Source organism: Pseudoliparis swirei, chromosome 2 (assembly GCF_029220125.1).
Source record: "Pseudoliparis swirei isolate HS2019 ecotype Mariana Trench chromosome 2, NWPU_hadal_v1, whole genome shotgun sequence".
NCBI lineage: Eukaryota > Metazoa > Chordata > Actinopteri > Perciformes > Liparidae > Pseudoliparis > Pseudoliparis swirei.
The window spans coordinates 14,464,019-14,485,592 of NC_079389.1; the positions used below are offsets into that span (position 1 = coordinate 14,464,019).

At 41.6% G+C, this 21,574-nt stretch overlaps 3 protein-coding genes across 7 annotated transcripts in view; 2 read left to right on the forward strand and 1 right to left on the reverse strand.

Annotated features, from left to right (window-relative positions):
• The window catches only part of LOC130204506 (ephrin type-A receptor 6-like), a 148,517-nt gene extending 137,125 nt beyond the window's left edge, over positions 1 to 11,392 (forward strand). Inside the window, exons 12-17 of one of the 2 annotated variants that reach the window (XM_056431292.1) lie at positions 1,402 to 1,463; positions 2,105 to 2,314; positions 5,449 to 5,598; positions 7,530 to 7,723; positions 8,028 to 8,177; positions 9,102 to 11,392. In XM_056431292.1, the coding sequence (XP_056287267.1) occupies positions 1,402 to 1,463; positions 2,105 to 2,314; positions 5,449 to 5,598; positions 7,530 to 7,723; positions 8,028 to 8,177; positions 9,102 to 9,216 (881 nt within the window). In that variant the 3' untranslated portion in view covers positions 9,217 to 11,392. The remainder of the gene's footprint in view (positions 1 to 1,401; positions 1,464 to 2,104; positions 2,315 to 5,448; positions 5,599 to 7,529; positions 7,724 to 8,027; positions 8,178 to 9,101) is intronic. The other variant, XM_056431282.1, reaches the window with a different exon arrangement.
• A 682-nt stretch (positions 11,393 to 12,074) lies between these two features.
• On the forward strand, positions 12,075 to 15,676 carry LOC130209071 (ADP-ribosylation factor-like protein 6). Of its 4 annotated transcripts, XM_056438623.1 has the most exons (7): positions 12,075 to 12,382; positions 12,723 to 12,784; positions 13,268 to 13,362; positions 13,844 to 13,973; positions 14,500 to 14,555; positions 14,694 to 14,708; positions 15,114 to 15,676. In XM_056438623.1, the coding sequence occupies exons 1-7, from the start codon at positions 12,260 to 12,262 to the stop codon at positions 15,137 to 15,139; spliced, it is 507 nt and encodes a 168-aa protein (XP_056294598.1). In that variant the 5' UTR covers positions 12,075 to 12,259; the 3' UTR covers positions 15,140 to 15,676. The 4 variants fall into 4 exon arrangements, with proteins under 4 accessions (XP_056294598.1, XP_056294589.1, XP_056294606.1 ...); XM_056438614.1 differs by having other exon boundaries at positions 14,694 to 15,676; XM_056438631.1 differs by lacking the exon at positions 14,694 to 14,708.
• Positions 15,677 to 15,774: 98 nt separating this feature from the next.
• LOC130209064 (F-box only protein 47-like) lies at positions 15,775 to 21,394 on the reverse strand. Its single transcript, XM_056438604.1, has 10 exons — positions 21,211 to 21,394; positions 20,330 to 20,491; positions 20,006 to 20,082; positions 19,691 to 19,765; positions 19,332 to 19,440; positions 18,857 to 19,030; positions 18,267 to 18,416; positions 17,998 to 18,140; positions 17,020 to 17,179; positions 15,775 to 16,032 (listed from the first exon to the last, which is right to left on the reverse strand). Exons 1-10 carry the CDS (start codon positions 21,392 to 21,394, stop codon positions 15,932 to 15,934), a joined length of 1,335 nt encoding a protein of 444 aa, XP_056294579.1. The 3' UTR covers positions 15,775 to 15,931.
• Positions 21,395 to 21,574: the final 180 nt, after the last annotated feature.

Below are 21,574 nucleotides of genomic sequence, written 5' to 3' on the forward strand. Positions count from 1 at the left end.
CCATGCGCATCAAAGTTTGGACGCGTCCCATTCGTCCTGATTTTGAGGGGAAAAGTTACTGTTTTACCAAAAGTATGACACCTTTAGAATTTCGCTCTGGTGCATTTTGTAACATCATAAATCTTGAGTGCAAATATTCACATCAAATTAATCTTAATGTTCAAACATTCCTAGTTTTTATCAGAAAATGAAATGGGGAGTACATCCATATTTTAAGCTAGTTTGAGAATTTGAGGAGTTGATCAAAGGAAGTATTGCAATAATGAAGTTGTTTTGCCTCTAACAGCACTAACATTGTGGTTGTTATTGCCTGTCTGTCAGAGCAATTACCAAACGTGGTTCTGACGGGGTGAAGTGGTGGTGACAGATGTCATTTAGACCAGTTGTAACATATCACAGGCTGTGTAAAATCCTTTGTGTCTGAATTTCTGATCTTTAAAGTGAAACTATACTTGCTCTGCTATCGTGTGCTTTGTGCTCTTCATGGAACAGAAAATTCCCTGTATCCTAAAAGCCATTCACATGTATTCAAGTAATCCTTTTACACATCTTTGCATAGATTTGAGTGATACCTTCCACCGTGTGACTTTTCACATTCCAATGTGAGGAAAAAAGCTGTCTTGAATCTATGGTGTTACTTCACGACAGCGCCACTTTTATTTCTCTTCGGAGCGGTTCAGAATGTTTTACAGCTCACTGGCGGCACACAGGCCTGGACAACTGCCTCCCAGCTGTAAACCAGTCAATCTTTAACACCGGAGGGATGCTCTGTGGGGGAACAATAACATTTGGAAAGAGAAACTGCACTTACACCTGTTTCTCAACTAATGTTTCATGTCATGCAGGAACTGAATACTGAACGGGTCCCATTTAAAGGGTTGGAAGAGTGTTGTGAATCGAGCATCTTGACTCAATGCATCAATCCACTGCTGATGGCCTGTGTGTTTCCCCAACCCTCTCTCAGACTGACAGTTACGAACACACACACACACACACACACACAGCTACTATCAGTTGCCAACAATGTTTCACTTCGTTGAAAACCCCATCAGCATCATGCACAGCTGATGTGATGGATATAATTGCAGTTATTTGTCACGGTCAAATAGATTTTTAACACAGCATAAAATCATCTTTGATCAAATATTATTTATTTACCTTCATATTTACTTTTAAAAATCTGTCAGAAAGCCTAAAGTACAGCCTAAAATATAAAGAGTCACTCATTAACATATATTTAGCCATTCAAAGTGGCTCCGGTGTCATTACATTCCTCTGTCACCTTCCTTCTGTCTTGTCTTCCGCTCTCCACCCTCCACTTTTCTTAGCAAATTAAATCCAAAGTAACAAATAGAACACTGTTGGAGAAATAAGCAGTTTGTTGTGTTTGTGTGTTTGCAGGCAGGCCTGTGATGATCGTGGTGGAGTACATGGAGAACGGATCGCTGGACTCGTTTCTGAGGGTGAGTGTTGGGACTGATAATGTCTGCTTTCAGCCTCAGGTGGAGTTTTCTGTAGGAAAGACACACATGACAACGACAACAAAAAGCTTTAAAAAAAAGACAAAGCCATTACATATCTACTGAAGGCCTTTGTCTCAGTCAATTTAAGCAAAACTACCTTGTGTGTCTTTGCTGCTGGCGGGATAGCAAGATGACCCTTCTTAGGTTAAGGATACTGATCACATCTGCGGTCCAAGCATAGTACAATATTTTTGAGAATTGTAAAGAAAAACAGGCAGTTTCATGTTCTCTCTGTTTTGTATCTGAATGAGAGAATATTGTCCTGACAATAAATTGGGTTGGTCACCGAAAACCAGTGCCAATATGGCACAACCAGTATCGTTTTAAAAGTACCAGTTTTGCACCAGTATCGGAAGAAAAACAAACGATACCCATCCCTACCAATTAAGTGCTAGCATAATTCTGAAGAAAATATGTGTTCTCCTTTCGAGCATCACTGAAGTATTTAAATACAGAAAATGCTGTTTCTCCATACGTATCATTATGTTTTTTGTTGATGTCCTGCCCTCCTTTTCTTTCTCATTGTCTGTGCTGACTATGTTTTTTTTTACAATGGCTCCTCGTTGTTCTTCGTATCTCAGCAACATGACGGTCACTTCACCGTCATCCAGCTGGTGGGCATGCTGCGTGGCATCGCCTCGGGCATGAAGAACCTGTCGGACATGGGCTACGTTCACCGAGACCTGGCAGCTCGGAACATCCTGGTCAACAGCAACCTGGTGTGTAAAGTGTCCGACTTCGGCCTGTCCCGAGTCCTGGAGGACGACCCGGAGGCGGCTTACACCACAACGGTACACACCTGACACAACCCTCTCCAGCCAAGCAGCGGCTACTAATTCATAACATGTTTTAACAACGCTGAGGTAATTCTGTTCCAGGAAATATAACCTATAGCACAGATTCAATAATTTGGTGTAAATTTAGTGACATTTTAAGTCAGATGTAATAATAACATTAGTTCTTTATCATACATTACCTCAATAGGATGCCATCGACCTGGATAGATGGAGACATTTGATTTTCATTACATCGCTCTGAGTTGGCATGTTGTGTTGTAGGTCATGAAATGGTCAGATATTACGTGGGATTTTACATCTGCAGTTCACACAACATGACATTTTGGCTCAAGTCCAATTTTGTTGCCTAAATCTTTTCTGAAGCAATTGATTGGGGATTCATGGGGGTGTAAGGCAGATATGTTTCTGATCCCAAATCCTAAATACAATATTTGCTCAAATGTGTTTAGTATTTGTATTAAAAAGCCTAAGATATTAAAAAAGAAAAAAGAAAATTACAAAAATATATATATATATCTGTAGTCTACCAAAAATAACTGTTGTCCTCTTTTTCTCAGTAGCGAGTGTTGCATGTTTGTAGCTCTACAAATATACAGACACAACGCTCATATTCGCTATACTGTTGGAGATGCACAAGGAATAGCAGCTCTGACTCCTTCATTACGTTTCCATACAACTAAACAGCTAAATTGCACTCAATTATTTTTTGAGGGAAACAAGTTTTCTCCCGGATAACGGTTACAGTTTTCAGTGGTTTGAAACCGTTTGAAACCACGTTGGAAATTGAAATAAAAAGAAACAAAACTACTTTATTAGGTGTACGGAACTAAATAGCTTGGTTAAGTTTTTGTAAGAATAATAAAAGTTAAAAGAAAACATAATGGTGTGGCCTAAATAACTGTTAGATCATCTCCTCCTACTCCACTATACAAACTAATATATACATATGTATAAATTAAGAGTTGCAAGTCTTGAACTATGAAAGTCACAGGAGAAGAGACATAACAAACAACAAATCAATGTATAGGGATGTATGAGAGTTATTAGACGCTCCGTACCTGCTGTTCTGTGGCCGGCCCTCTCTGTACCAATGCATTGTCCCCTGCTGTTGTATCTTATCACTGTTATTCTCAAACGTATGTTCACCTTTTCCTCCAAATATAAGTCTTGTTAGTGTAGATTTAACTTAGTTGGAATTAATACATTTAAAGATTGAGTTTACAGACTGTCTATGTCAGCTGGAGACATCAGTAAGCTGATACTCTGACGCTCTGCGCTCTACTTCTCTACTTCTACTTCTCCCCTGAGACCAGCGACGGATGGAGTTGCCTTGGATAGCAAAAAGCTAAACTTCTAAAACTGAAATGACGCTGTACTGTAAATCTGTCTGAGCCCTGGGTAACCACCATTCCCTGGTTCTTATTGAGGTTATTGTGGGAAGGAAATGCTGTGTTTCTGGTTCACCGTTAACTTTCTGCTGCACACTGTGGGCGAGGTGACTTAAGAAGAGGGGAGGTGAGGTAAGAAGAGGTGAGGTGAGAAGAGGGGAGGTGACGTAAGAAGAGGGGAGGTGAGGTAAGAAGAGGGGAGGGGAGGTAAGAAGAGGTGAGGTGAGGTAAGAAGAGGTGAGGTGAGGTAAGAAGAGGTGAGGTAAGAAGAGGGGAGGTGAGAAGAGGGGAGGTGACGTAAGAAGAGGGGAGGTGAGGTAAGAAGAGGGGAGGGGAGGTAAGAAGAGGGGAAGGGAGGTAAGAAGAGGGAGGGAGGTAAGAAGAGGGAGGGAGGTAAGAAGAGGGAGGGAGGTAAGAAGAGGGAGGGAGGTAAGAAGAGGGAGGTGAGGTAAGAAGAGGGAGGTAAGAAGAGGGAGGTGAGAAGAGGGAGGGAGGTAAGAAGAGGGAGGGAGGTAAGAAGAGGGAGGGAGGTAAGAAGAGGGAGGTAAGAAGAGGAGGAGGTAAGAAGAGGGAGGTAAGAAGAGGGAGGGAGGTAAGAAGAGGGAGGTGAGAAGAGGTGAGGTGAGGTAAGAAGAGGGAGGTGAGGTAAGAAGAGGGAGGTGAGGTAAGAGAGGAGGGAGGGGAGGTAAGAAGAGGGAGGGAGGTAAGAAGAGGGAGGGAGGTAAGAAGAGGGAGGGAGGTAAGAAGAGGGGAGGTGAGGTAAGAAGAGGGAGGGAGGTAAGAAGAGGGAGGTGAGAAGAGGGAGGTGAGGTAAGAAGAGGGAGGGAGGTAAGAAGAAGAGGAGGGAGGTAAGAAGAGGGAGGGAGGTAAGAAGAGGGAGGGAGGTAAGAAGGGGAGGTGAGGTAAGAAGAGGGAGGAGAAGAGGGAGGTGAGGTAAGAAGGGGAGGTGAGAAGAGGGAGGTGAGGTAAGAAGAGGGAGGTGAGGTAAGAAGAGGGGAGGTGAGGTGAGAAGAGGGGACGGGAGGTAAGAGGGGAGGTGAGGTAAGAAGAGGGGAGGGGAGGTAAGAAGAGGGGAGGTGATGTAAGAAGAGGGGAGGTAAGAAGAGGGGAGGTGAGGTAAGAAGAGGCGAGGTGAGGTAAGAAGAGGGGAGGTAAGAAGAGGGGAGGTGAGGTAAGAAGAGGGGAGGTGAGGTAAGAAGAGGGGAAGGGAGGTAAGAAGAGGGGAGGGGAGGTAAGAAGAGGGGAGGTGAGGTAAGAAGAGGGGAGGTAAGAAGAGGGGAGGCGAGGTAAGAAGAGGGGAGAGGAGGTAAGATGAGGGGAAGGGAGGTAAGAAGAGGGGAAGGGAGGTAAGAAGAGGGGAGGTGAGGTAAGAAGAGGGGAAGGGAGGTAAGAAGAGGGGAGGTAAGAAGAGGGAGGCGAGGTAAGAAGAGGGGAGGGGAGGTAAGAAGAGGGGAGGGAATGTGAAGAAAGGTGAGGTGACGTGGATTCTGGCAGTGATAAAAAAAACAAATAACGATAAAGTGTCAGGATTTAGGAGATTAGGAGAAAACTATAATATTCAAAGTGTGTTTCTAAATGGCTCTGCACGCTTTAACAACTAATTTCTTCAGTCACAGCTCTGCTGGAAAGTAATGTTTGCAGGTTGCGGTAATTTGAATGATTTACTAGATGTTGTACTCAATAAACATGTTTCCACTCTGAGTCTATCCATGGGTGTTTACTTTATTTGTGTGTGAACAGGGTGGTAAGATCCCCATCCGATGGACGTCTCCTGAGGCCATCTCATACAGGAAGTTCTCCTCGGCCAGCGACGCCTGGAGTTATGGCATCGTCATGTGGGAAGTGATGTCATATGGGGAGCGGCCTTACTGGGAAATGTCCAATCAGGATGTGAGTACTCTAGTCATTTGTTTACATGTATTTGTGTCCCATGGGAAAGTGGAAAATGCTCTTTAGTGTTACGAATAGAACGCAAAAGTAACAATTGTGTGGAAAACCTCATTATCTCTCCTCAATCAAAAATCTCTTAAGTCTCAGTGACTTAATCCAAAAAGGTTCTGACACCAAGTGTTTATGTCCTAAAGACAGTGTTCTGCATCTTCAAGACACTTTGAGTCCGATTTGACAGAAACAGACCCTGGCACAAAGAGGTGTGAAGTGTTCGAGCTCTCCTGATTTCTTGTTTATTGACTTTTTCTTTAAAAAAATTGAGGCCTCTGAGTATTCATTCATGTAAATAGAATAGACTAGTTCATGCTCTTTCTCCAAATATTCGCCTCACAAGTCTGACTCTAACCTCAAGCACTACAGCGAACCTCAATATTGACTTCTCAATTCAAGCCCTAAAGTAAAGTTTATTTTCCATTATATTTTAAAATGTCTTCCCCTTAACCTGCTCCCTGACTGTTTTCTCACATGAAAAGCCTACCTCTGAGGGAGAGGAGGGGAGGAACAGATATGCTGGATGAAAAGGATAAAAAAAGATGAGTGAGAGGGAAAGGAGAAGAGTATTGAAGGTCAGAGGTTCAGAGGACTTCAGGCCGATAGAGGGGGAGTTTAAAGCTGTGGATTCAGCGTGGCGGAGCAACCCGCTGATCCCTGGGATGTGGTCAGGGATTGGAGGGGCCAGGGAGGAAGCATATTCATCCCTCTCGCCGCGGAGTGTGAAAGCTCCACCGTAATCCCTTCAACTCCTTACACACAGACTCGTACACATCTACGCACACACACACACACGCACAAAGACACACTCATTCTTGGGCAAGATTTTTGCTGTTTGGGAATCGCTTAGAAGTGCTTTCCAAAGCAAAAGGCCCGCCAAGCCGAAAAACCGGCCAAACACTATCTCTTCCTGGTCACCACTTACCACTGCTACCTGCAAAGATGCATGTATCTCTACTTCCCCATAGACTCACAGATATGACATGGAGATCTATGGAGGCGACAGTAACACACACTATCAGATCAGATAAAGAAGGGATTTCCGCTATGAGATACAGGGTGGAATTGATTGTCAGGACGGATTAGGTGTGGGCGCACATGGATAAAAAGTTCAAACTTATTTGTTTGGAAATTAAAGAGGAGGATGGTATGGGAAATAATAGAAGCTTACACAAAACATGAAATACAAAGATGCTTGCTGCTTTGACCTCAAGGATCAAGTAGTTTATCTGCCCCCAAGTGGCCAGAAAAGATTGTGCATGCATCAGAACATTTACAAACACGCATCGCCCCCAGAGGATGAATCTTTAGTGATCCATGTGTTAGCATTACCATTGTATCGCATTTGTACAGCCTGGATGTAGATGCGTTGTTACATTATTCCTCAGTGTTACATCTGCAACTAGCCAATGTGAAAATAATGTGTGAAAAGGAAAGAAATGTCCGACAAACATAGAATCGACAAGAGAAAAAATGGGAAATAAAGGCATATATTCTACATTTTAATTTTGCGAAACACTATATTCAAGTTCACCATTTACAATATCTTGATGCTGATAAATTAAATATTTAAATAAGAATTGTCAGATAATTTGAGACGGTTAACTTTGTAGCACTTTAAAGCTTTGTAAATGAAACCCCTCATCCTTTGACAAATCTATTTAATGCCACACAATGCTACGTATAGTTCAGTGGGTGTATTGTCTTTGTCTGGTCTGCTACAGTCTGGTAGCTCAAATATAAATTCCAATTTCAATTTGAAGTCTCTAAGCAAAACCTTCCAACCGAATTGATCAATCTTCAAGTTCATTAAATTGTGATACAGCAGCCTCCTTCCACGATTAGATTGCATCCTTCATCGCTTGCGACTGTCTCTCCAGGTGATTCTCTCGATTGAGGAGGGCTACCGGCTGCCTGCACCAATGGGCTGCCCCGTGGCCCTGCACCAGCTGATGCTGCACTGCTGGCAGAAGGAGAGGAGTCATCGGCCCAAATTCACCGATGTTGTTTCCTTCCTGGATAAATTGATCCGTAACCCCAGCAGCCTGCTGCCACTGGTAGAGGACATTCAGAGGTACAGCATTGACGACTTCCTTTCAGTGAGAATGCATGTGAGCTGAGGTGACAGACAGGAAACCACATTGTTCAAGCATCTCTGGACTCAGAACAAAGCGAGTTATTTGAGTGAGCTGTGATCGAACATCTCTTCTAAATCCAGGCAAAGGTCGGGTGACCTTCCTGGTAAAGACAGTGAATCTCCTACGTCTAAAAAAACAAAGTGTGTGTCATTCTGAGAACTGTAAACCAGTATGGTCACTTGTCCACCTCTGAGATGCTTTTGAAATACTGCAGGATCTAACATTATCATTTTTTATCAGCCTTCCAGAATCTCCAGGGGAGGATATGGACTACCCAATGTTCATCTCCATCGGCGACTGGCTGGACGTCATTAAGATGAGTCAGTACAAGAGCAATTTTATAGCAGCTGGCTACAACACATTGGATTCTGTTGCGAGGATGAGTATTGAGTGAGTAGCAGAGCCACAATATCACTATTAAATTGCCTGAAACCAAATAGGACTATCTTTGTATATGTAGGGATTCAAAGGGATACATTTTAGTCATGAAGTGCAGTTCACTTTTTACGAGGATTACTATTCAAACTTTTGTGGTTCTGGGAGAGAGCTTTTCAAAGTCTGATACAAATAACCCTGATGATGTCATAGAGACATTGGCAGGGTTATCTCAATCTCAGTTTGAGTATTAAACCTTTACCAGAATGATTTTGGTTCAAACTGGGTGTGTGAAGATATTACAAGTATACCGCTTTGATTACTTGAATACTACTTCGTTGAAAAAATGCCGGAAGGTTTTTTTTTGATTATTATTTTATTTATTTATTTATTATTTGTATTGTTATTATTTAAAAAAAAAAAGTAAATTGAACCGAATCGCAACAAATTTGGTGGATGATTTTTTTTATTATCAGGGACCAGTTGATGAGATTTTGGGATTGATCGGGTCAAAGGTCAAAGGTCATGAACAGGTCAAATGTTCTTGGTCATAAATTTGGTTGGTATGTTATTATCTGGGGACCATTTTTTTTGATTTTGGGATCAATCGTCAATCAATCCAATGGTCAATCAAAGGTCAAATCATTTCTTTTTTTACCATTCATAGCATGTCATTTTGTTAATCAATGTGCATTCAACCAATCAATGCCCAATAATTCAATGCCCAATCTTGTGTGAAGCTTCATTCTATTATATTTTAATGAATACAAAATAAAATAATAATTATCTTCGTACCTCACCCAGCCCGATGATGACTCAATGAAGCTCATAGCACACCAGTTAGTGTAAAGTTTACGCCGCAAGTAAGACTTTAAGCTGTGTGTGTGTGTGTGTGTGTGTGTGTGTTTGTGTGCGTGTGTGTTTCCCCTCTCGGCCTAGAGATGTCAGGCGTATAGGGGTGGAGCTGATCGGCCACCAGAGGCGGATCTCCAGCAGCGTACAGACCCTCGGCCTGCAGCTGCTGCACGAACAGGAGAAGGGTTTCCATGTCTGAGGACAGCCTGTCACGCAGCCTGGGATGGACAGACCGATGCATCAGAGGGAAGTGAAGTCTAGACCTTTGGACAGACAGTCTACAGCCTGTGCCTGAGTCTAATCCCTCATGCAGGAGGTCACCGGACAGACGGCCACAGCAGACTGCCCCCTGGTCTCCCTCACGTCCAGTCGTAACAGACTTTAAGTAACTAACTATCCACCCCGTACCCAGTATACCTGGCTCTGCCAGACTCATGCCGCCTGATAGACTTTAAAGACTGGCCCAGGCCCTCTCTTAGGGGAATGTATTGCCTTGTTGCCGCAGCAGTAATTTGTGTGTGGAGCAACAATATCTAGAGATGTAGATTTGAAAACGTAATCTACTGAAGCTTTTGACTCTCTTTTTCTTTTCTGGTTGTTATTCTTACTCTGCTCTGAGTTAAGTGCTCATTTAGCTGCTATTGGGTGTGCAATCGACAAGTATTTGGAAAAAGTGTCCTCAGTATCTTTTATTTTGGAGTTTGATCATTTATATATCACACTGGTATGATTAGCATTGCTTTAGGTTAACCTCTCTCCAGAGATAATCTGGTATGCGAATACTTGAAGAAAGAAGAGAGAAGCAAGGGACGGAGATTTCGTGAATGTTTAAAAGTGTATAGACAATTAATCAATAATTATTATCATAACCTAATATCTATATATGTGCAGTCCTGTATGTGAAAGCCCTCGTAAATCTGGATCTTATTCAAGATGTTATATTTATCTAAGATTTTTATCCAAATCAGCAATACAGTATTATGCAGCCACCTCAGCATCTCAGAGATAAATGAAGAATTGTGCAATGAGAGAATTCTTGTTGACATGTAAACATGAAGCTCCTACACCCCATCCACCTGTTTTTGTTGTCACATGCTGAACTTGCAGGTCCCGATCTGTTGCCTTCAGATGAACAACCATACAAGTCCATTCCGTCGTTTTTTTAGCAACCATCGTGTTCACAGTTGTGTGATAAGCCTGAATCATTTTGGATTGTGACTGTTATACGTTGCCTGAAAGTACACAATCTCCACCGTCTTAACATATGAATGTTCACACAGCTTAGATAGGAGATGTTTGAAATGACCTCAAAACGTAACATGGACTTATATGGTTCTTCAGAATGAGCCAAAATGCTATATACATTCATGTTTCTTTTTTCCTGCACACACACACACACTAATGCATTGCACTTCTGGGTCAGAGATGTCAGAGCAGAATCATTTGTTGAAGGTGGCAAAGCTACTTGATGGATTTCACAAAGGTATTCTCCTCCAGTCGGTTCTTACATTGTTGTAAAGGTTGTGGCATTTGTGGCGGTTTGGCGAACCGGTGTATACGTAGACGTAATCCGAGGGGAGAGCTGTTGGATCTGCAGTAGGTGATGTCAAGTTGTGAGACGTTTGCCATTAAAGTCAACATTTTTCTTCATTTTGCTTCGTCAGTGGTGAATAGGCCGTGCTGCAGAATATAAGTAGCTAGTAGAGACACGGAGAGCAGAAGTAGCTCGAAGCCGGTGGATGGAAACCCGGTGAGAACAGGCGGTAGTGTTCGGTCCGTGTGATCAGGACAGAGCTGTCCAGCCGAGGCAGGACGGGAGACGATGAACATGAACAGCAGCATCATAACTCATCATGTGTCATTCTAGCATCAGCAGTAACAAACACACATAGACACAAACACATGCACACACACGCACACACGTACACACACAGAATGCCTTACAGTCTGTTAACCATGCAGGACAGAAACACTTAAGAGTGGTTCGTACGTTTCAGTGCCGTTACAGGACCTCGCCATGAGTTTGAGTTGATCAAAGGCTCGCGGGGTCCAGAGGTCGGTGCCTTGCGGCCGCAGTCGTTGTGCATGCAGGCCGGCAGGAATCGGAAAGGTCTCTCCGCACACATCCAAACACACACAGATTAGCACACACACGCTCACCTCCACCACCCCTCGACAGAATAAGGAGAATATCAGATGCTGTTAGTTTAGCATGTTCTACTGCTGAGCAATGTTAGAACGTTCTTTTGTACAAAGTACAAGTATACTTATAATTCTTGTATTTTATTTTTTTATAATTTCCAAACAGATGTTGTAGATCTTGCACGCTGTTACAGCGGATATTTATTTGCAAATAAAGATGAACAGTTCTGGTGGTTGACTGCTCATTTAATTGTGTTGCCCTTCTTTCACTGAAGATGTAAACAGCTTTTGTTCACCAGAAGAGATGCAATCCGAGGTTGTGGACGTAAAATCTCAGAGCTAGCCCCGTCTATGTATACAGCTGTTGTGTCATTTATTCTCAAATATATCAAAGTTATATATCAGGTTAATGAATAAATTTGAACCTGGTTTCTTCCCTGAAGTCGTGCACGGATGATAACCAAAAGATGGAGCTGTTGGACCGCTGACTAGCTGACATGTGAGATGCCCACATTTTCCGCTGAGAGTTTATCTCATCCTTTCTTGAAAAAAAACCTCTCCCTATTGTGGCTGCATATGCTTTAATGTGTCCTACATATAGTTTACACTTACAGTGACCACATTGTAAGATATGTACGACCTTCTATCTCACTGTGCCGTCTGTTATTTCTAACTCCTTGTCGATTTAAATCAGCACTTCATCCCAGATTGTTTGAATTAGTGTGAAGCAAACAGTCTGACACGTCAGATAGTGGCTCCAGTTAAGATAATGTAAGGTTAGGTGTTAGACTAGTAAATCAAAGGCATCAGGATGGCGGGCCTGGAAAGCTCCATACTCCACGATGAGTTCACCGGGTGGGTTAAAGAGCTTAATTCACCTTAATAGGATTACCTGTCCCAAGCGGGGAAGCCCAGGCGGCGTCTCAGCCTGGGACACTATTCACAGCGAGTACTGGGAACACGCTATCCACGGCCTTGTTTGTCTTTATTCTTTGATTCCATGGCAATTTTCTCATTCAGCCTCTTTAACTTAGTCGTCATTAGGCTGTCGCTGTGGTGATGCGTTAAACAAGTAAGTGATATCGCGTCGGTCAAGTGTAATGGGGCTGCTGGATAAACTAACGGGCTGGCTCGGCCTGAGGAAGAAGGAGGTCAACGTTTTGTGTTTGGGGCTGGACAACAGCGGCAAAACTACCATCATCAACCAACTCAAACCGTCTAATGTAAGTACATGAAGCAGCAGACGGTTGTGTCCTGTATGTATGTAGTTTAATAAGAAAGATATGTTGGCATTATCATTGGGATCATTATTGTGACACATTATTGTGTCAAAATGTCCTTTATTGAACTGGAATCATTCACAGACTGATTGTTTTCAGCATTTGAATCATTTAGGCCCCTTTTCCCCCGACTGGAAACATGTTAGTCAGGTAAAGCCTGTATCATACTTCCATTGTACTATTTTTCGTTGACATACTTTTGCCGATACTTGTCTGTTTGTGTGTGTGTGTGTCTGTGTGTGTGTGTGTGTGTGTGTGTCTGCATGTTTGTGTGTGAATGCAGACACAGGCACAAGAAATAGTCCCAACAATTGGCTTCAACATTGAAAAGTTCAAGAGTTCAAGGTATAATTTTACCGACAATTATGCATATTTATTATTTTTTGACTAATTCACAGACGTGGAATCGAAAGAAATAACTAAAACACCACGAAGTATCATTCTAAGCTGTCCTGTTCTCTCTCTCTCTCTCTCTCGCTCTCTGAATGAAGCCTGTCTTTTAATTCAATTCAATTCAATTCAGTTTATTTGTATAGCCCAATTTCACAAATTACAAATTTGTCTCGGAGTGCTTTACAATCTGTACACATAGACATCCCTGCCCCAAAACCTCACATCGGACCAGGAAAAACTCCCAAATAACCCTTCAGGGGGAAAAAAAGGGAAGAAACCTGGAGGAGCATTACTGGGCAGAGCAGATACAGAAACCTGTGGGAGCATTACTACAAATATGAGACACACAGCGGGCCCGTCACTTGTCAGATATTAAAACGTGTTGCAGTCCCAAGACTCCATCTCCATTCTAGCGTTTTCTTCTGTTCCCCTCAGAGAAAGTCATGCCATCATATTTGTCATTGACAGCGGTGACAAACTGAGAATGGTTGTTGCCAAAGAGGAACTAGATACTCTTCTCAACCACGAAGGTACGAAACACCTGCAGCAGGGTTTGAACTCCTCTTGTATAACATCAGGGATACGACTTCCTGTTAAAAGTGTGGTTGGCATATACTATACGTCTCATTTGTTCGGCCTTCTGTAAACTATGTCATCAGGCAGTCAAGGGTTCATGTTGTAAAATATTAGAAAGATTAAGTTTTAGTGAAGATTTTTATTTCTATTAGTATTACTACTGTCAGTTTGTAGTGTCCGCGTTGCCTAAATCTGGCATATTAAAACCACTTGTGTTTTCAGTCCAGCATACTTTAAAGTAAAACAACCATATGGAGAAGTCACCGGTGGTTGTTTTTGGTTGAGTGAAAATCTGCTTGTTTTATTCTTCCATTGTGGCACAAGGTCAAAGAGCAGGTCATACTCCTTAATTCATTGTTGTAGAAAAACTATTTTCATTTGTAGCGTTCTCTTCTCCGATAACTCACTGGCCTTCTTGTCTGATTTCTAATCCAGATATCCGCAGCAAAAAGATGCCTGTATTGTTCTTTGCTAACAAGATGGATCTGCGGGATGCTGTGTCTTCTGTCAAGGTGTCACAGATGTTGTCTTTAGAGAACATCAAAGAAAAACCCTGGCACATCTGGTAAAATATCTGACCCCCCCCCCCCCCCCCAAACAGGCCCCACACTGTCAGTCCAAACCAATATTTAGTTTATTATCTCTTCTGATTCTCACTTACGGTCCTCGCTTCACGCATATAGTGTTCGCTGGTCTTGAGGGAAGTGCACTTGGATTAAATATGCTGGATTGAGCCAAGCCCCGCCCCTTCCCCATCTGCCTCCAGAGTGGCAGCTTGAAGTCTTAAACAGAGACAATAAAGTGTCCATGCATTCCTCCTCTCTGGGCCCGTTCCCAATATCTGCTTGTTTTTTTCCATTTCCGCGGCTCGGGGTCAATATTATTAGGAGGCACAGTGACCTGCAGTTATTTAAAAGCCTGGTTAGTTTATATACATGTGTTTAGCGTCCTGTTCACTCATTAGACAGATGGAAGGCAGATGGATTAAGAGAAGGACAGCTTTCAACAGCCGGAATCCGAGAAAAGTCATAAGAAAGTGAGCATGTGCCAGGAGGAGATTCACTTCTGGACATCTCCTTGTGTATTTTCAGCGCCAGCGATGCTATCAAAGGAGAGGGCCTCCAGGAAGGGCTGGTCTGGCTACAAGGTAATGTCTGTTCAGGGATGTGAATGAAGCTGTCAAACTGGACCAGAAGAAATACAAAATGTTTTAAATCATGCAAATATGTTAATGTCAATGGGTGATGTGCTGTCTGTATTAAGACATGTCTTTCTTCATACCCAGAGAACAAATTGCACAGTAAGTATCATCATGTGGAGTCATTGTGGTGGTAGACTGTAGCTCAGCATCTCTCTGGATGGGATTTAATTCATGGTGGGCCAAACAATAGGTATTGTGACTGTAAACCGAAATGACATCAAGAAATAAATCCCATCTGATTATATGGTCTGTACTGTCGAACCTTCTTCGTTCAGTTGTCTGTGATCTCCCCTTGTTTGAATGTAAATCGTATATGTGCTGTGTACATTTCCTGAAGTTACGAGACAATAAACACACTCCAAATGTGTCGTATTTTTGCAAAGAAATGCCACAAATAAGTTCAGATTTAGTTTCTTGAAAGGTAAATGTCCGTTTCGGTTCCATGGTTTTCTGTTAGCATCTAAGCACAATCAGATGTCATTTCTTTTCTTCTTTTTCTATCAGATCACATCAAAACAATGAACATGTGAATGACTAAAGATCCTGTGAGCGTTGACACGATGTGGATGTGGTAACTGGACGTATTCGTCACACTTGATGTCATAGGCCTTACATGTCAAATAGTCGAGTCCTTACTGTACATGCTACGACTGACACCATGAGTTTTTTAAACACAATTCTTCTAATATTGTAATTGGTATGACTACTCTCTCATGTGAATATTTAAAGCAGCCACAAATAGAAAGTTACCTATGTTGCACATCAATTCTGACTGATGTTGTTTCTGTATAAAGCAACATAAAAGAAAAATATATTCCATGATACATGACACAAATTTCATCAACTGAATGTTTTTTTAATTGTTGTCAGTGCTGTATTTTGCTCTACCTTGAGGGTTACCCTAACCCTAACTTTATTTACAGAAAGGTTCAATGTGAATAAATATCAATAAATATTGCTGTTAATACAAAAATATTAAATACTGTTTATAAACATTAACATGTAAGATGTTTAGGAAGACCAAGATTTAAAAACGTTTGTATAAATATAAAATCTTCATAAATAACCATGCTGTTTGTTAATTATTGAAAACAGCCATCACTAAAAATGTATATTTGTTTATAGTATATAATGAACTGTAAACCCCTTCAAACTTTCAGAAATAACATAACAAGTCTTACTGTACGAACAATAACAATACTGTACTATTTTTATTAAGGTCCCTCCCTCTCTTTCTTTCAGATCTTTAGTCAACCCCTTCATTATTGACATTTGTTTCCTCCCCAACTCTTTTTCCTCGTGTCACTTTATCTGCATCTTTCCTATTTGAGGAACATGTGGAGAAATTTTGTGTGGAAGCGAGCACTGGAGTCCAGGAGGAAACACAGGGTCTGGAAAGTCTCCCTGTCCTCAAGATGGTTTCCTGAAAACACATAATGGCATGACTTACTTTTGATATTGCTTTTAATGTGAACCAGAGGCACTGTGGAGGTATTCAAACGCCACCTAGAGGAGTTGCCAGATAAATTGAGGTGGTCACAATCGGATTAACAAGAAATATTACGTTAAATGATGTTTGTATTTTCTAGGTTTTTTTTCAAATCTACCTCAGTTTAAAAGCCAATAAATAAAAAACAATCTGAAACGTCACTCTCACCGTGAGCTGTTAAGTGCAAATAGACCCATTACAAATATGATGAGGAAGATTGCCTTTTCCATATGTTCACATTAGCAGTTACACAATATCATGAATACAGTACTCACTACATGAAATGTCATTTTAGTTGACGCTTTTATTCTAAGCGACTTAAGTGTCTTGCTGAAGGACACATCGACTAGGGCGGGGATTGAACTGCCAACCCCCTGATTGAAAGACCTGCTAACCACTGACCCAGTCACCCTACACGACACTAGGTGCATGATCGCCCATTGGCATGGGTGCCGATATAATTGGTGCAATAATACAAGGTGGGATGTAATCAAAGGGAAAATATTAGGATTTGCTCTTGGCAAAAATGTAAACAAAAAGAGACCCAAAAAATATTTTCAATAAAAAAACACACACACACATACATTGTATTTATGGTTGTACATCTCGAAATCTGTAAATTTGTTCTTGGTCACTAAAAAAATCTGCCTGCTCCTCAACATGGTGTGCACGATCACTTCTGATGATGCAATTCCCTTTATGTTTTGTTGTTTTTCAATATTCTACTGCGGAAGATTTCCCCATCATTTTAACGCTGTAGTTATTTTTCTACATACTTTTATGATGGCAATATAACAATAGCATAGTATGGTATGTGGTGTTACATTTCCCAATGAAAGTAACCCTTTACTTCAGTTTCTTCAAGATTCGTTTTGAAAGATCTGATTCTAATTTAAACTCCAGGAAGCTGTTCCACCTCACCTGTTACAGAAAACTCGAAAAACTCCCTGGTGACCTCAGCAAACATGTTCTCCAGTTGTTGGATGAAGCAGAACCTTTCAGGAGCCGTGCTGAAGACCTTGCAGATCTGCTGCACCATCTTCACCGCCCACGTCATGTGATAGCCATCTTTCTCACACACCTAGAGATGAGGCCATACACAACAGAACTGATATGACTTTTTGCAGCACAAATGATGTCGCAGATTTAATTCATGAAATGAACAACAGTAAGCTCATCATAATTTCAATAAGGTGTGTCAGTTCCAAGGATGTGGTATTGTTCAACGGTTACCTGGCACTGTGTTTCCAGCCAAGAGTCGAAATGAACAATTAGAATTGGTCAAGTAATTTCAAGCAAATCAAGCATATAATAAAATATAGTCTGGAGAAACATTTGCTCACACAGTTAACAGCGAGAACAACCCATGATATCAACCACTTTACTGTTTCTGAAGGCTGATACTGACGTGTTTAAAGAAACTGTTATGGCGGCCCATTGAGGGGGGAACAGAATATCTCATTAAATGAAGCACCATGGACAGCCCAAGTGACTCTAAAAGCCCAGATGACAGTGAGGTGACTGGAGACCGTTTCAATAGAAGAGAGATCTGTCGGAGTAGGTCCCTGCCTTCTACTTAGAGCATGCTGGGTCAGGCTCCAGCACCCTGACCCTAAACAGGAATATGCAGACGTGGCTAAATGCGTCCCACCAGGGCAAAGCAATAGGTGATGAATTTAAGATGACTCATTTTACTGTCGGCCTCAAGCTGTTCCTAGATGCACACTTGTTCTGAATCTATGTTTCATCTGATATGAATCAACTGTACTTTGAGTGTGTAGTCAAACTGCATTGTATCAAATCAGAGATAACTGACAATGCTGGGCTGCACCTGTTTCTCAATTAAAAGCCATTGATGGTCCAACATAGTACTAATAACAAAAACACTTGTATTCTCACCAGTATGATGTACACCATCAGTCTGGAGATTTCAAGAAGTCGTCCATTGACGGCCTTGCTGGCTAGAACGTTGTAGCAGAGATTGCTGCCGCACAGCACCAACAGACGAGCCACATTCTCCACATGCCATGGCTGAGGAATGACTGGAGATGATAAGGAGGACAATATCTACGATCAGTTATATTTCTTTCTCACATGTAGGGGATCTGTAAGACTAATGTGTGTTTATCTGTGATGTGAAAACATTTGAGGACCACTGAAGAAGGTACCAATGATCTCCTCCAAGATTGCAAGCGGGGAATTTGCGGTCTGGCATTTGACTTCTAGTTTGCCGAAGAGCAGGAGGATGGCTCTGGCCAGGTCCCACAGAGCGCTGTGAGGCAGCCCCCTCTCCACCAGATCCTGCCAACCGAAGGTGCCTGCATGGAGGAGAACACCGTAATAACTGTGTCGTGCTCTACCACATCTATATGGGGCAATAGGGGGTTCATGTGGCTCTCATTATACTACTTGACTTTGCTTTGAACTACTGAGCACTTTAGGTTGTGCAAACTGATTACCAAACATTGTATTTCAAAGTATAACACATTATCAAACAATTGTTTGATCAATTGTTTTCCACTGGTGAGAAGTCTGGTGCAGAAAGCAAATAATTTCCGCACTAAATTCACTACTATGCTATGTTGTGTTTGTTGCATTTATTTATTATTAACTGTATTGTACAGCGCTCACTGTCGGCGAGGATTACAGTCTGATCGTGTTTTCAGAGTGCCACTGTAAACCAATCCATAAACTTAAATTCTCCACTAAACTAAAATCAGCACGCTAAACGTGTTCTCGTACAAACACATGCCATTACCCTCAGACATCAGAGGTCCATAGAGAACGAACAGCAAGTGTGCTTGGCTGACCAGAGGCCACGGCTTCAGGAGTTGCGTCAGCCAGAATTGACACTCTGGCTGGTTGGGCCACGGGTCCAACAGAACCTGGCGGCAGAATAGACGGAGCTGCATCTTTTGGTACCACCTCACCCCTGAGGACAGAAAAATGAATAAAGCATCATGTTTTTGTGGATCATGTCTTTTAAGATTGTCACAAGGCTCAAAAGGAAAAGGCCCAGAGTCAGTAAACAAAAAGTGTCCGGTGAGTCACTCCCACTTTACAACACCCACTGCTCCATATGACACAAGGAAACTGATATGTTCACACAGTAACTGGAGTAGAAAGAATGATCCTCTCTAATGGGACTGCTCTTCAAAATACATTTATTCTCTGTCCTTTTCAATATTCAGCAATATGTTCACTTCCAGGCCTGGAGACACACAAACACACACCTGGTTTTCCAGTGATGACTGCCTCTATTTTCTGCAGCAGATTTGTGTGGTCACTCAGGAAGTTGAACACTCTGTGGCACTCCAGCTCATCCCACCCTGCGATCAGTGTCTGAAGTATTCGACGGAACACACCGTAACAATTTAAAGAACAGAAAAGATTAACATTTCCTTGACAAATTGTTTTCAGGCCCTTGGACGTGACAGAAAGGTGAGACGTGATTCATGAGAAGCCTAAGATTTCTAAACCATACATACATTCTGTGATTATTCACTCATTGACATATTTGTTTCAACACTCCTTTAATCACATCCAAGCTTCAGTATATTACACAATTGTTCATCTTTTTAGAGGCCATCACCTGGAGGAAGACTCCGTAGCTGGTGAAGCCAATGCAGTCTGGTGCTAAACACTGCTCCAACAGCAAGCAGGGAATCTGAAACCGATCAGTGGGACAAGTTTATTTATGTTGCCTTATTATTAGTAAGGGTTATGATCAATAGATATTACGACTGGCTACTATTCACTATTACACTGTGTAAACCATGTAGCTTTTTAGGACTACTCTTATAGTTTAATCCATTAGATAAATCATAAAGTTTAGCCTGGTGTTAATACATTATCATTATTAAATTATCTAATCTTTCTGGCTTGTCCTTTCCTCTCCTTTTCTTACCTGTGAAAACTTGCTAAAGATAAACTTTAACCTCTCCTTTGTTGGAAGCAACAGGGTACATCTCTTGAACAACACACCTAAGACATTGAACACAAAAGCACAATATCAAATTAAATAATTACAGATGTTGTTCTTTACTATCCCTTCACTTGTCCATAGTGCCATATGGTGGCCATTCAAGTGTATGTTAAATCATGATAGACGCTATTGGCAAAATGCCTGCCACAGATCAACAAGTTGTTTATTATAAATATTGCCCTATATAAGGGAAGGAGAGGAGCTATACAAAATAAAGCATTCAGCTAAATATGCAAAGCCACGTACCCAGGTCTCGGTAGCGTGCAATAGTGGATCTCTGCTCAAGACGGGTGCCGTGATGAAAGCTTTGAATGATTGTTTTATTCTTCCAGGCCAGGGTGGAGATGTAGCCCAAAGTGTATTGTGTGATTTCCTTGGACACCATGCTGAGCACACTGACCTCCAGCACTGACAAACACACACACACGTTTTTTATCTCACACATTTGCAAATATTGAAATTTTAAAAATCAATTGAAAATATGCAGACTGAAAATACTTCTTTCACAAACTTAAAAGTAGGGGAAGATCAGAATAAATGGGTTTGTGGTACACACATACACAGGGTTCTTACACATTTTGACCGATGGATTTCCATGACTTTTACATTGAATTTTCCATGACTTTAAACCAAATTTCCATGACCAAACTGAAATATCGTTATAAACATGAAAACTGTAGAAAATGTTGCGCATTGAGAGCTATCGCTGGCTTATATTTTGAGCGTCTTTCTTTAAAAAATATATTAATTATTTCAAACTCGGCGTAAATGAACATGTGATTTTAACAAATTTCCATGACTTTTCCAAAACTTTTATGATTTAAGTTTTTTCCATGACTTCTCCAGGCCTGGAAATGACCATTTTAAAATTTTCCAGGTTCTCCATGACCGTACGAACCCTGCATACAGTTAGCTTTGTTACGCAAAATGCAGTAATATTAATCCTATGATTCACAATTACTAGCTACAAGTAAAAGCCTGACATTTAAAATATATTTTGAGTGATTACAAACACTAAACAAAGCACCAGACCAAATTATTTGGTATTTTCTTCTTCTTATCCTCAAGATATTTAGGTTAAATAACTACTACTGACCGACGTGAGGTGAAAATGATGTTCCACCTACCGGACAGTTTATCCAGGATCATGGCGAACACCTCTGCCGGGAGCCGGTGGAAGAAGCCGGTGCGACCGGAACACTGGCTGCGGGTCACGATGGTTCTGGTTGGACGCGGCCGACTACGAGTCCTCTTGTGGGATTTGTGTGTCAGCGTGTACTTCAGAACATGTCTGGTGTCTTTCCTCACCATGACTCGCACTGTATTAAAGACAATGGTAAAAATAAAATAAAAATTTTAACTCACTTGTTAGCTAAGCCAAGTCAGTATTACGAGCTAAGCTAACCTAGCTAAACTGATGACGTGAACTCCTCACACACCAGGATATAGTTTCATTAACGTTCATGTTCACGCACACCGACGAAGACATAT